The sequence below is a fragment of the Pygocentrus nattereri genome, chromosome 11 (assembly GCF_015220715.1).
Source record: "Pygocentrus nattereri isolate fPygNat1 chromosome 11, fPygNat1.pri, whole genome shotgun sequence".
NCBI classification, from domain to species: domain Eukaryota; kingdom Metazoa; phylum Chordata; class Actinopteri; order Characiformes; family Serrasalmidae; genus Pygocentrus; species Pygocentrus nattereri.
In genome coordinates, this window is record NC_051221.1 from 29,122,817 (window position 1) to 29,138,744 (window position 15,928).

The window sequence follows — 15,928 nt, forward strand, 5'->3', positions numbered from 1 at the left end:
ACCTGAATGTTTATTAATTCACAAACAATCATTTATGAATAATGCAATTATAAATATCATTTTTTCAAATGATGTTTGGATTATAAAATGTGTACATATTTATATACACAGACAATATATAAAATGATCAAGTGTAATGTATAAAATTACACTGGATTAGAAATTGTTAGTTTTGATAATCAGTACTTGGAGCATATTTGTTTAATTGCCAATCAGTTAACATGACATAACATGTATTTATTCCAACATAAAATGTGTGACAGTGATTTCATCCTTGCTACTGATATGTAGTCAAGGGACGTTTAGATACTAAGGTCATTTTATAGAGCCGTGAACCATGACTAAAGATTTAATATACAAGAGTTTGGGCCTGTTGGCTATGCTTCCAATATCAGGTTAAACAGAGATCATAGATGGTGTATAGCAATGAAGGACACAAAATTCCCATATACATCCTGAATTTTTATTGGAACATTTTCTTAAAACTGCTTAAAAATATACTTAGATATAAAGATGGTAACTAAATGTTGTGAACAAGGGGGTAAACAGCTCTAGATTTATTCAAAAAGAAGAAAAACTGTTGTACTGGACCCCACACTCATGTATGAAAGACACAGGCAACAGAAAGTCACTGAAATTGTAGAGACAAAATTTTTTTTAGCAGCGACCAGGAATCAGAGAAGACATTCTCTGAAGCCACTTACCGTTATACTGATTTGCAAAGGGCCTTCTTTGTGGAGGCCCATACTGATAAACTGAGGAGCTATTCAGAACCGAGTACAAGGCTTTAAACCGCCAAGCCCACAAGCACCTCTCAAAACAAATATGCAGTAATATAAATCCAAATGAGGAGAAACAGAGACGCTACTTTCTGTGAAACTTGTAAAATACAAGGCTTTTCAGCTCCTTTGGTCCATAAAATCAAAGTGTACATGTTGCAAGTTAATCAGCCAGGGGAAAGAGCCTTGTTTTAAAAAATGATCTATCGTTCAGTGGTGAAAATACTGCCTGCGTCTTTAACCTCAGGTCAATAGCGGAGGAAAAAAGGAAATGAAGTGGCATCCAACATGAGAGAATTAAATGAATGGAGGATATGGATAAACAAGGAGGGAAACTGTGACCACGATCAAACCAGAACATCGCAGGACGGGTAAGATGGAGTAATAGCTGCAGTGTTTCACTCGCCCTTGGTGACCAGATCCTCAATATAGGCATCCAGTTCATCATCGCTGCTGATTTCAATATCCTACAGGAAAACAATAAGAAATCATCACTAAATCTAGATCATTCTACCATGACAGCATGTCTTCAGTGTGAGTATCTGAGGGTGTTAATGCATGATGTGTTTGAGTGAATGCAGTAGTTCAGACCTCCTGGACTTTCTGCAGCAGTGCGACAATGTTAGTTCGAAGCTTGCGGAGCTTCTCTTCAGATTCTCTGAGCCTGGCCTCTGCTCCGCTGCTCTTCTCTTCTACAGCCCGAGCTCGAGACTCGGCACGGCTCTGGTATGAGTTACATAGACTCTGCAGCCCTGCCTCATATTGCTGGAAATACTCTTTCTGCAACAAACACGACCACACAACATAGTCAATGCTGAACTGGCATAAAAATGCACAATAAATGTTATACACCAAGTGAGGAAGTGTGAAAATGTACAGATAACCATAGCTCACAGTTCACTTCAGGCATTTTCACACCAATAAATAAAAATGATGATAAAATGTGTGCTTACAGATTTGCAACTGTACTGCACTGCTTGGTGTGAGCAAGTTTTCCCAAACATATTAGAAAATTGTAAAGTGATCATAGAAAACTCAACAGTGTTCAACACACTGTTTCAATCAATGCAACAGAATGGGGAAACATAACTTTAAGAATGTTTTATACTCACAATGGGGAAAGCCACAAGGTCCTCAGCACTCATTGTATTTAGAGAGTCTTTTGGGATTCGAAAATCAGGTGGGAAAAAGTACCGCAGCAATGTCCTAAAATGAACGCACACAGCGTAACGTGGTTAAGTCGGTGCAAATACAGAAAACCTCATACCACAATTTACTCAAGCCACACTGTCATTGTTTCAAAACAGAACTGAAACCAGTGAAACTAAAGCAGACATACAAAAAAAGGACATACTCATGCATGTCCACCTTCTACATACTACCACAAAGATTCACAAACATCTATTACCTACCTCATCATGGTAACAAGGCCCTCTGTAGTTTCCCTGCTTGGCCCGCTCTGGGTCGTATCAGGTTCAGCTGCCGTGGGCGGTGTCACAGACCGTGCTGGAACCTGATTAGTGTCTGGACTCCGTGATTCTGGTGAAGCAGGGCGCATGAGGCGGACATCATCACTGCCTTTAAACACCCTAAAAAAGTAAACAAACATAATAATAGTAAAACATATAGAATGCATGCAAGTTTTTAGTTTAGTTTATCCATAAAATATGACAAACAATAGATAAACATTATAAATTACTTTAATCTCTATGTATGTAATTTCATACCAGCGGTCTCTTGGAGTGTTCATGGGGACATAATCAAACTTCACTTTCCAGCGCACACTCTCTTTCCCCGTCTCTACTGCAGTCACTCGGCCAGTGAACCACTCTCCGTTCACCTTCGCCTCCACCTGTATGCCTTTATCTGAGAAACACACAGACACACATAGTACATAGTTACTACAAATCAAAAAAATGTTTGAACATTTTTAAAATTAGTATTGAAGCACACATATACTGTATTAAATGTTGCTACCTTTATGGGCATTTTTCACAGCGTCTTGTTTCAAATCTTCTTCAGTACTATTGCTGACTTTCTGCGGAAGAAAACTCGATTGGTTTAAAAAATGCACTGAATTAGATTTCATTTTGTTTCTAAGCTTGTAACCTATATTACACACAAAGAGGTCTGAAAATTTAAGGCAGTTAAATTAATGTACCTCTGTGTTGTTTGCTTGTTTGACTGGAGGGACCTTCTTTTCTACTGCTCCTTTTCCACGACTCTGAACAGGTGCTGTCAGTTTGGACTTTTTAGGTTGCGGCTCCTCCTCTTCTTCGCTCTCTTCCTCTTCTTCTTCCTCCTCTTCTTCTTCATCTTCTTCACTTTCTTCATCATCTTCTTCTTGAGCTTTACCCTTCTTGGCACTTCCTCTCTTGCTAGCTGAAGTTTGTCTGCTGGTCGTCTTTGTGGAGGATGGCTGTAACCAATCACAGACATACAATTTCTCATTTAACTCCAAAAGCTCTATACTGAATTTCTACTGCTCATCCCAACATACACAGAAAAGGGCTAGAGTTCAGCTCAGTTTGGTGATTTTCCTCCTCTAATATGCTTACTAAACCTGGTAATTAGCTGCTGAATTGAATCAAGCGTATCTGTGCATGAAAATCACCAAACCTGGCTGGAATAATGCCCTCCAGGACTTTATCTGGACACCTCTAAAAATACAGAGTCAAATGACAGAAATTGTGCTTGTTCCACAATTCAACATGCAATCTAATGAAACTCTACTACTCTCTGCCTTGGTTGTTTCATACTCACTGTAGTGCGAGTCTGGATTGCGCTCCTGCGAGTTGGTGGCTTTGAAAGTGGAGGTGTTGTCACAGCTCTAGAAGTGGGTTTTACTGGTTTGGGAGATGAGGTGGGTGTCAGTTTGGCTTTGGCTGGAGGTGGGGGAGCAGGAGGAGTTCTCGTTGGACGTGAAGGAGGTGTAGGTTTAGGGGGTGGAGTTTTAGCTGCAGGAGACTGACTGACTGCTCTTTTGACCACAGCAGGAAGCGGAGGTGAGCGTGGTCGAGCTAGTGTGCGTTGGGATGACCGAGTAGCAGTCTAGAACAAAGACCGGTTGCATCAGTTCCAATCTCCACAATCCAGTTAAACAATTGTCCTCTCTTTCTCACACATGCACACAGCAGTTAAGAACCTGCAAAACATAAAAAGCAGTACCTGTGCTGTACGCTCCTCTGCAAGCTTTCCACTGACCTCTAGAGGGAGCCGCTTCACATCTGCTGCTGACTTTACCGTCGAGGTTTTCTGTAATGGATGCAGTAGATTGAACTGACTGATACAACAATTCACAGTGTAAAACTGTATTAGATAAAGAATTTGATGAGTACCTGTAGGGCTTCTAATTTCTCCTGCTGCTGACGGATTTTATCAGAGAGCTCTTTCTGTTTGTCTTCTGAGGTTTTGGTGTCTTTCTTCAAGATACCGACAGGTATATTCTGCTTCTGCTCAGGTGCATCACACCTGAGTGAAGAAGGATCAGTGTTGCAAATGAAGAAAGTCAAGGAGAAAAAAAGACTTCTAACAATATGTATTGAGTATACGTTCTCTTTTCTGTACCTGTCCTGTGCTCCGTCAGGGTTCATGAGACAGACCCAGCTGTCTGGGTAACGCTTATCCACAGCGTCCATTTGAAACGGCAATGTACGCCACTTCAAACATTTATCTGAGAGAGAGGAATTGTGGTAGAGAGTGAAAGAAATCATTATATGTAAAGAACTGTAAATGTGTTCAAAACATGCATAAAAAACTGTGAGAGTATATACATATGCACTTTACTGTAAGTAGGTATGTAATCTTACCACACTGTATTGTGACAGGAATCTCCATGGCCCTGCGTCGACGGAACCTGACATCATTTGAAGGTGTAGCATTCCAGTTGGCTGACAGATACCCAAACTCATCCCAGAACTTCACAATGCCTTTCTGGGCTGTTTGGTGAATGAAAACGGATCAGTTAATTGCTCTGGGACAAATTCATGACATCTAGACTAGAAAAAAACTGACAGGTTGACAAGCTGGAAAAAGTGAACACACACTCACACTCACTTACCTATACCAATATCCTTCCAGTACTGAGCTAGGTAGTCTCCCATTGCTCTGAGTAAATGTCTGTACTCTTTAGCATCTGCAAAGTCTTGCTTGTTGTGTGTTGGCTCCAACACAAGATACGGAACATCTACCACCCCTACCACTCCACCACATGCCCTAAAAGATATAGAAACACAACAGTCAACCAGTACCTGATAACCAATATGCTAGATGACTCTTCTAGTTTCATGTTTCTAGTCCAAATTAAATGAACTCAGCATGACTCAATCAGACATTAGCCTAAACAGCCACAGAAGGCTTTCTGGGAGACTCACATTCCTCCCTCCAGCTGCGGCCCAGTCTTCTCATACATCTTAATGAGCCGACTGCAGTTATAGATGAACATGCCGTCCTGGTCTCGCCTTTCAATATTCACCCCGAAGATGAAGTTCAGCTCTTTGGGCTCCTTGAGTGCTCTGACACAACAGTGAAAGTGAAATTCAACGCTTTTTAGTGTTATTCAATTACATAAAGACACTACATCAGGTAGCGTTAATGTAGATGATAATGATGGGGCAAAAAAGCTTATTGGAATGTTTAATTAAAAGGCACAGTCTGAATATGCACATGTCTTAATATGTCTATTTCTTTGGCTTTTAGGAAAAGGTGGATTTTGAATCTGTGTTTGTGTGTGCATTACTTCTGTTTAGATGCGTATATGGCTTGTTTTCTGTTAGCTTCTGCACGTAATGCTGAAGCTGAATCTTGGGCCTTCCTCAATGCAGCCTGAAAACAAATATGAAAGACAGCAAGATTTTACTATCTAAATAAACTGAATCTGTCTGCATAATATACCTTAATACATCTGCATAATACACTATACTTTCACGTAATCTTTCAAACCTCATGTGGCTACATACACTCGTCGGCCACTTTAGAAGTACCTGTACACACGCAGGTACAAGTCATGCACTTATCCAATCACTCAATCACATGGAAGCAATGCAATGCATAGAGTCATGAAGCGACAGGTCAAGAGCTTCAGTTAAATCAAACATCCAAACCAGGAAAAAAAAAACAAACAAAAAATCTCAGTGACTTTGGCATTGCTGTTGGTGCCAAATGGGGTGGTCAGAAGAGAATGGCTATACTTGATTAAGGTGTCAGGTGCCACTTTTGGCTCTACTTATGAAAACTTATTTCTACTGCAACAAACTAGTATACTCCAAGTTTGGCATAAACAGCATGATTTAACTGACCCAGTCTGCCTTATATAAGCAGTTCAAGCTGGTGGTGACAGTGGTGTAATGGAGTAGGAAATTCTTTCTTGACTTATACTGGGCTTCTTAACACCAAACAGACAATGATAGGGAGACACCCAAGATGTTTTTTTCCTGTTAAGGAGCCTGATCTTGCTTAAACAATGTAAGAGCACAACACAAGCTAAACTTGTAATGACTTATCAGTCTCCTTAGCAAAAACAAACAAACAAACAAACAAAAAACAAAAACCTCTTGGGTCTCTTTCTCTCATTCAGTGAATTTCTTACTGCTAAGTACATGTCTGTGTATGACTGGCCAACGTATGACTAATATGCAGCAGGTGGTTGTGGGTTCTCACCCTGGCCTCTTTGGATAAATCATCACCCAACTTCAACTCCAGAGCGCGAGCTTTACTCTCTGCTTCTCTGGCCTTCTCTTCCGCTGCAGAAAAAAAAAGTGATAACTTTGTAAGTGGGTATAATTATTAAAGTTGTAGTTACTACATCAGCATTACAACACTATGTACACTATACAACTAAAATATGTGAACAACCCTCCTAATTATCGAGTTCAGCAAGTTCAAGGGTTGCAGCCACACATCTAGCCATGCAATTTCCATAAACAAACACTGGCAGTAGAATAGGTCAAAATGAAGAGCTATATATTTCATTATAATGCAACCTCAGAGCAGTATCTTGTCGATGGTTTATGGCTGGCTTTGGACTTTGGTTGCCCTTCATTATTGTTCAGTTTTGGTGGTCCTGGCCTGAAACATCAGTCACCATCCTAACATCTTCTAGATCTGCCCTGAACTGAATCGCGAATTGCTAGTCAGTGCTTATTTTGCAAAATGGACGTGTCTATGAGCAACAACAGCTGTGCCACGAGGTGTTAGACCACGCAAACTCAGAGCCGGGCTGCAGAATGTTAAAGTGCATGGTGTCTGTACTCTGTAGCATCGCTCTGAAAGTAACATTAGCACAAGAACTGTGCATTAGAAGCACCACGAAATGGGTTTTCATGGCTAAATAGCTGAGGTCTAAGATCACTATACACAGTGTCAAGCGTCGGCTACAGCAGTGTAAAGCATTTCACCACTGGATTAGTGTTCTCTGGAGTAATGAAACATGCTATTTAGCAGTTAGATGGACGCTAGGAGAACGCTACCTACCAAAATGCATAGTGCCAACAGTAGTTTGGTGGAGAAGGGATAATAGTCTGGAGCTGTATTTCAGGATTTGGGCTAGGTCTCTTAGTTCAAGTGAAGGGTAATGTTAATGCTACAGCTTACAAAATCATTTTAAACAACTTTGACAGCTTCCAACTTTGTGGCAGCAGGTTTTGGAAGACCCTTTCCTGTTCCAGCACAACTGTGTCCCTGCGCACATAGCAAGCTACATAAAGACGTAGTTTGATGGGTTTGGAGGCGCTCCAATGGCCTGCATAAAGCCCTGACCTCTACCCCAATATACACAGTTGGGATGACATGGAACATTGACTGCAAGCCAAGCTCATCCAACATCAATGCTTGACCTCACAAATGCTCACACAAGTGTGATGACCAGGTGTTTACATATTTTTGACCATATATTGTATCAACTAGTATTTCTTTCCCATTTTTGGCTTGGGATTGGACAGCTGCTCCAGAGACGCATCTCTCAGTGTACTCACCAAGTTTCGCAAGGTGGTCAGCTTTCTTCACTTCTTGTTCTGCACGTGTTTTAAAGCGTGTTGATGTGTATTTATACATCCTGCAAGACAGCAAACATTGTCTTTGTATATATGTATATAAAGTATCTCACAAAAGTGAGTACACCTTTCACATTTATGCAATTATTTTATTATATCTTTACATGGGATAACACTATAGAAATAAATCTTGGATGTAACAAAGTAGTCAGCGTACAGCTTGTAAAGCAGTATAGATTTACTGTCCTCTGAAAATAACTTGACACACAGCCATTAATGTCTAAATAGCTGGCAACACAAGTAAGTACATCTCACAGTGAACATGTCCAAATTGTGCCCAATTATGTCGTTGTCCCTCCCTGGCGTCATGTGACCCGTAAAGAGTTACAAGGTTCCAGGTGTGAATGGGGAGCAGGGCTGTTAAATTTGGTGTTCTGGGTATAATTCGCTCATACTGGCCACTGGATATTCAACATGGCACCCCATGGCAAAGAAAAGTGTTGCTCTCTACAAAGATGGCCTAGGCTATAAGAAGATTTCCCACAGCCTAAAACTGAGCTATAGCACGGTGGCCAAGGTCATACAGTGGCTTTCCAGGACGGGTTCTACTCCGAACAGGCCTCGCCAGGGTCGACCAAAGAAGTTGAGTCCATGTGTTCAGCGTCATATCCAGAGGTTGGCTTCAAAAAACAGACATGAATGCTGCCAGCATTGCTGCAGAGGTTAAAGAAGTGCGAGGTCAGCCTGTCAGTGCTCAGACCATACACCGCACAATGCATCAACTCAGTCTGCGTGGCCATCGTCCCAGAAGGAAGCCTCTTCTGAAACTGATGCACAAGAAAGCCTGAACACAGTTTGCTGAAGACAAGCAGTCCAAGAATATGGATTACTGGAACCATGTCCTGTGGTCTGACGAGACCAATATAAATCTGTTTGGCTCAGATGGTGTCCAGCATGTGTGGTGGCCCCTGGTGAGGAGTACCAAGACAACTGTCTCTTGCCTACAGTCAAGCATGGTGGTGGTAGCATCATGGTATGGAGCTGCATGAGTGCTGCTGGCACTGGGGAGCTGCAGTTCACCAAGGGAAACATGAATTCCAACATGTACTGTGACATTCTGAAGCAGAGCATGATCCCCTCCCTTCGGAAACTGCGCCACATGGCAGTTTTCCACCTTGATAACGACCTTAAACACACCTCCAAGATGACAACTGCCTAGCTGAAGATAAAGGTGATGGACTGGCCAAGTATGTCTCCAGACCTAAACCCAATTGAGCCCCTGTGGGGCTTCCTCAAGCAGAAGGTGGAGGAGTGTAAGGTGTCTTAAACGACCAGCTCTGTGATGTCATCATGGAGGAGTGGAAGAGGATTCCAATAGCAACCTGTGCAGCTCTGGTGAATTCCATGCCCAAGAGGGTTAAGGCAGTGCTTGATAATAAGTGGTCACACAAAATACTGAAACTTTGAGCACAATTTGGACATGTTCACTGTGAAGTGTACTCACTTGTGTTGACAGCCATTTAGACATTAATGTTGTGTTGAGGACAGTAAATCTGTACTGCTTTACAAGCTGTACACCGGCTACTTTAAGTTATATCCAAGTTTCATTTCTATAGTGTTGTCCTATGAAAAGGTATAATAAAATATTTGCAGAAATGTGAGGGGTGTACTCAGTTTTGTGAGATACTGTATATGTTTTTTTTGTAGTTTCTCTACTATAAAACACATGAGTGAAGTGTGTGCGTGTGTGTGTGTGAGTGTGAGTGAGAGTGAGAGTGAGAGTGAGAGTGTGAGAGAGAGAGAGAGAGAGAGAGAGAGAGAGAGAGAGAGAGAGAGAGAAATCTATGTGTACCTAGGGTTATACAAACAGCAAGATAGCCTCTTGGTCCTGACTTTGTGTCCCTGAATGAATATTCTCATCCTGGGATCAATGTAGAGAACAGCAGCATAGGCACGGAACGACCGCCTCTCAGGCTTTCTGTTTCAAAAACACAGCACAAGCTTTACAACTCAAGCAAGACAATTATAAAGAAAGAGAAAGAACAAATAAAAGAACAAAGAGATCACGGTATTGGAGTTACTCACACTCCCTCTACAGGTGTCCCTGCCATGAGTATGTCTTGGTGATCAGTCTGCACATCCAACTCAGGCTCTCTGTTGTCCATTAGTTTCAGATTATAAACTATAACCAGAGTACCTAAAAATGCATACATAAAGTTTAATAGACCAGATTATGCTCAGCGCATGGGAGCACTGTAAACTGAATATGTAGAAGTCATACCACTGGTTCCCTCAATTTTCTTGAACTGCTGGAAGAGCTGCTCCTCACTCTTGAAAGGAGAGTATTTGAAGATAAGCTCTGTCTCGATTGCATACTTCTCTGGGTCTTGAGTAAGAGGCTGCTGGGTTTTCAGATCCCAACTGGGCAAAGGAACAATTACCTACATGCACATTAGAATAAGAAGACAGAAAGGTTTTCATAATCTGTCTGTTGGTTATTGTCTTTTAGTTACCCCGTCCATATATATAGGTTTAGCACACTGTGAGACCAAGTGAGATGTTTCTTGGCTGTTGCTTCATGCACATGCATACCTCATCCAGCCCCTCCTCTTCGTGAAAAGTCCGGGACAAAAATAAACATGTTAATTTGTCATCTTTCTTTGTGAAGAGGATGAAGTCTTTGCCAATTCGCATTGAGCCACTGAAAGAGATAACATTTTGTTAAGTATTTCTAAAAATATACTCGTGTGTATATATACTTGTAATGTGGCATGTACAATATTTGGATATCACTCCAGCTCTCTCAGAACTTAATTTGTTGGGCTTTAATTGACTCATTAGGATTGGTTAGGCAGGTCAAAAATTTTCAATAGGAATCTTCAGCTTATTACAATTTTAGAGCATGATAAATTCTCTGACTCTTCAAATCTCGTGCTAATACTCAATAATATTGAGCTCTTATAAGCAGCTGGTTAAGGATCTGAAAACGAAGTAAAGTGGTGCCTAAAATGCTAAAAAATAAATACATTTTTTTTTCCTCAAAGAATTTCCTAAAAAAGTTCACACTTTCAGAAATTAAAGCTAAGATCTCAACCATTTTGGAAGACAGACACTGATATAGAATTGTGTTTGCTGGCCAGAAGAGCAAAGCAAAATGTAAAAGATTCTTTTTCATTTCAAAACTCCACAAAACATGTAAATTGGCCAGGGGTGCCCAAACCTTTGCATGCAGCTGTATAAATAAAAATATATAATGGTAAATTCCACATTGCCTTTCCTTTCATGATGTCCATACATTTCAATGACTGGAGTATGTATAACAGGCACTTACGACTTCAAACCGTTTCCATACTGGCCGATGTGAGTGGACTCAGGGAACCTCTTGCTGGACTTGCCAAACTGAATGACGTGTGTTGCTTCACCTATGCAAAGGCAATTACTTTAATTCACTAGAATTTATTTCTGATGTGTGAGCTGAGGTGTTGTAATGTTGGGATTTGAGGTTTGATGGATTTATTAGACAGATTTTACTATACTTACTGGGGTCCATGCCAGTCCCATCATCCAAGAAGCAAAGCATAAAGCCTCCACGAAGGTCAGGTCTTTTCTCTGAATTTCCAAAGGAGATACAAGTGATTGCCATTTTTTTAAATTTAGATTCCAGTCCTTCAGAAAGTTCTTCACTTGTTCTTTTGAACATATTCCTGCATGTTTGTACAGGAATTCATGTGTGACAACTTTATACTGTACCTGTATATATGTCAATCCTTGTTGCATTTGCATCTCTGTAGATGAGGAAAAACAATGTTCAATTCCTGCAGTTCCAAAACGTCAAGCATTTCCAGTATTTTTTCATAACTATATCAATAAAATAACCAAAGGAAGCAAAGGCTGATACCTTGAGTTGTCCACAAGCTCAGCCAAAGCGCCAAATAGAAACTCATGTGTTGTCCTGTTGGCATCAGTCACACAAGACATTGTTTAGTGAGTGAGTCATTTACTCACTTCACCAGACAATCATATTGACAATGCACACAATCTCTAACAAATATGATGAGAAAAAGGTAGGTTGTTGCTGTCTGTAAGGTAAAATACTGATGGGCAATCTGTATATGCTGTTTTCTAAAATGCTAATTCATTCTTGGACCCACTAGAACATTCCATCTGACGGAGCAGTATCACCATTACATACCATGGTATGTGTGATAAAACACATGCTTTGCTGTGGAGTTTGCTCATGCCAATTTTTCAAGCTTCTGCATCAATTTATGTGTTATAGTGGTAAATAACAGGGAGAAAAACAGGCTTCGTCTTTCCGTCTTTGTAAATGATTAGACATGCAATCATTAGGTGTGAAACATTAATTGTCTCACAAGACAATTAAACCAATTACGGTATAAGCAGAGCCAGCTACTAAAACAAATTCTAAATAATCATGCCTAGTCTGGCTACCCTGCCTTACCATGTCAAGACTCAAGGCAAAAATGGAATTCACAGCATTAAAGTAAGGCAGAAACCACTGGTGATCTCCATAGGCATGGACGATCCTCAGCTTTTGTAGATGGTTGAACAGAATACGAGTCTTTTTGGGTGAATGAACATCTTTTCATTTACGGGAACAATCAACATTGCCAGAACACTGCTGTAATATCTCAGTATAGCACTGAAAGTCTCATCGTTGGGGCTGTATCAAAGAATGAAAAATTAAATATGAAGTTTTACAACAGCCCTGGCATGCTGTTCATGCCTTAGACCTTCTAGAAGAATTGGACAGAACTTTGACTACTACGTGAGATACCAAAGTCTAACCAGTTCTTACTGCATAAAGATGTCTGTAACCAGCAAGAAACTGGAGAAATACTTTTTTTAGATGGGGTACTGGGTGTTTACATGAGGCTTTGTTATAAAACTGATAAAACAATCATTTGCTTTTTTAGATGGGAAAGTACATTTCAGTTTAAACCAAACAAACACATGCAAAGAATCAATTCAAAACACAGGCATGATGAGACTGTCTCATTGTCATTCATGTCTTTTCTGGCACTTATGGAGAAGGTTCTTATTTACTAGTGACACCAGGAATCGAAACTAGGTGTTAAAAAACATTTTCAACTGAAGAACTACCTGTTATTACATCTAACTATTTGATAATAATGACAAAATGTGAAAAACAAATAGGCAAAGCTCTTTTCATGACACTATTTACTCATTACTAAACTATTTTAGTGCTATTCAACACTAAACAGTATGTGTGACTAATGAAAATGTTATACATGGCTTATAAATGTTCACTGATTTTATAAAAGCTACTTAAGTGATGTTTTCACAGTTGTATTTGAATATAATTTTAAAACAATTTAAGTAGCTCACTGAAATATGCCAGTTGCTGAGTGGAATATTCTTTATCATTTGAAAACTGCGCATGGGCTTCAATTGTTTTAAACATTCAGAATAACTCAAAAGAACAGCTTAATCCAGCTAAGAAAAAGTACGGGAATGACAGAAGTGGAAAGATTAACATATCCAAATCATTAATCCACTCTTTGCTTGAGAGTTTGTATGGATCCACATGAATAATAAGGATAACTGTATCCATATATCGTTGTTTAGCATGTGAACAGAGAAACAACCCTGCCAATATGGTGGAACAATCCCATAATGTAGCGTGACATGATGTTGATTCCCAAGCCCTTCATGTGTCTTCAGTTAAAGCAGACAGCCTATATTAAAGCTTATACATATACATACATATACATATAAAGACATATATATATATATACACACATATACACACACACACACATTTTTTTTTATTATGACTACATATGATGCACAATCATGCACATTCACCAAGAGCACCTTGATGACTCTCCTGAACATATAATCTCTACAATTAAAACCAAATAATCAAGACATCTCTCTCTACACATGTATACATGCACAAGTGGAGTTCCCCAGCGTTCAGTTCATGGTCCCATGTAATTGTGTAATTGAAACGGTCAGTAAAATCAGTATGGGTTTAAAACACGCTGTTCAGACTAGCTTATCTTCTCTGAACTTCAGCATCATTTAACTCCTGATACATATGTATAAAATAAATTATGTTTACTTTTAAGAAATTTGATTAAATAATCAAAGTACACCCTTAAAAAACACAATTTCTCAATAACCTTTAGATCACGTAAGAGAATTTAATCTAGCAAACATTCACTCTTTCTCTCTCTCACTCATAAAACACAATAATACTTACGAGTTTGTGTGCAGGTACTCAAAGGTGAGCTGAGCACGGTTTAGGGCGCTATAATTTGAGTAGGCCATTGTCAAGCGATAAATAAAGAAAACAACTCCTGGCAAACTGTGGACACCTCTCTCCTTTACATATTTTCCAAGTGATGCACCTTATTTGGGACTGTAGTTCTCCAGCACCTTCAACAGGACAACAGGGAAAAATGTGGTACCGTGTGGTCAAATACGACACCTTTACAAATGCTGATGGCTATATTCGTTTTATACCTTTCTACACTCTCCTCCCTCCTTATGTGTGCATAGCCAAGAACACAAAATCTTTCATTTAATAGCTATACTGTCAACATCTTTCCAGAAAACTACAGTACTGCACATAAAACGTAGGACTACCATCTCAAAGTTAATAAATCTCAGTGAATGTTGGTCAACTTGACAGCTTTTGTCAAGCTATAGCCTACCATCCTTCAAAAGGCCACTGTTCAACTAACTAGAGTACCTGTTTTGTAAATGCAAATTACTGTTTATTTATTTTGGTACACTATCTTAATTGTTCCTTGTATTGTTGCTACAATGCCAACACATTTCCATCTGACAGAATAGCTACTTCTGCATACCTGAAACGGTCCAGAAATTAAATACTTCAGTACATGATCACAGTTTATTATATCTATACGTTGTGTGCCAGAGGTGGGCATCAGCACAGCTGGCTTCTACATTGTCAACATGTGTTCAAAGACATCTTGAGCATGCTGCTTCCTCCCAATGCTACAAGATCAATTCAAACATTAATGAAGAGCCTCTACAGAGCACGTTAAGCTGCATCATGGCCATTTTTAGGCGGGGTTTGTGCTGCACGGCATTTCAGTACACCCCTTCTGGCCGAAATACAGGCCATGCAGCAGGGCCCACTCAATGCAGTTTAAGTGACTACCTAAAAAATTCTAACGTTGGTCTAAAGACTCACACGTTTACACCCATAGCTCTGGAAGAACTATGCTCATAGTCAGCATTGAGTCCCTCACACTATCTGTCTGCTCACATGGCGTTGGTCACCTCTAATGGTCTACCATTTCTACACTTGGTAATGGCTTATCCTCACTTTCAAGTAGCTAACGAGCTAGCTAACATTAGCTGACTAGAGTACTAGAATTCCTGTGTGCAGCGAGAAAACATAAACGTTATTTCAACGTTGCAAACCATTTAATCACCGAGGGCTTTCCGTGTGTTTCTATCCAGTGTTTTTTTCTGCTGTGGGAAGTAAATCTTGTGTATTCCTGGTCCGAGAACATAAAAAAACACTCCGAAGGCCGCGGATATTCACCACACCAGCCTCTCCTCCGTTGTCCTGCGCAAAAACGCGTGAGAACGAAAACTGAAGGCCCGCCCTCCGAACGCCTCTCGACCAATGAGCGCTTACTTCCGCGGATTCCATTGGCCCATGTGACTGTCACTCAAGACGAGCACTACGTAAGCGGATCGTTGTGATGGTGGAAGCGAGCAGTGTGTAGAGAAGGTTGCTGCCGGAGACGCGGTACGGAGGAGGACAGCGAGAATTTGATCTCTTTCGGCAAAAAAAAAAAAAAAAAAAAAAAATACCGAGCCCTGTGTTCTAAATTATGTACGTTTGGGTTCGGTAAAATGTTTATTCTGCACATTTGTTGTATAGATCGGGAGAACGCGGCGTGGTCGGCGACTGTAGGAGGTAACAGGCCTGCAGTTCAGCGGTGTGGTCAGCAGTAACGATACGGTAACACTGTGTTTGAGTGCGCGCGCAGAATAACGGTGATCTGTTGCCTTGAGTCTGTACATTTCGTGACGCTGGGCCAAGTTTGTGTGTGTGTGTCGTTCCTGCGTTATTAACAAGGATGTGGACTGTGGTGGAAACGTCGAGTCGGCTTGGTCCGGCCGATTGAC

At 40.4% G+C, this 15,928-nt stretch overlaps 1 protein-coding gene across 1 annotated transcript; it reads right to left on the reverse strand.

Moving 5' to 3' along the window:
- Positions 1–441: 441 nt before the first annotated feature.
- On the reverse strand, positions 442–15,358 carry morc2 (MORC family CW-type zinc finger 2). The gene is made up of 27 exons (XM_017699409.2): positions 15,212–15,358; positions 14,019–14,194; positions 11,667–11,720; positions 11,519–11,553; positions 11,309–11,377; positions 11,100–11,190; positions 10,361–10,469; positions 10,050–10,209; positions 9,854–9,965; positions 9,621–9,746; positions 7,751–7,830; positions 6,438–6,520; positions 5,518–5,603; positions 5,153–5,293; positions 4,840–4,994; positions 4,589–4,717; positions 4,347–4,452; positions 4,118–4,250; positions 3,948–4,034; positions 3,543–3,830; positions 2,941–3,198; positions 2,757–2,817; positions 2,507–2,645; positions 2,192–2,368; positions 1,892–1,985; positions 1,371–1,559; positions 442–1,246 (listed from the first exon to the last, which is right to left on the reverse strand). Exons 2-27 carry the CDS (start codon positions 14,084–14,086, stop codon positions 1,178–1,180), a joined length of 3,099 nt encoding a protein of 1,032 aa, XP_017554898.1. The 5' UTR covers positions 14,087–14,194; positions 15,212–15,358; the 3' UTR covers positions 442–1,177.
- Positions 15,359–15,928: the final 570 nt, after the last annotated feature.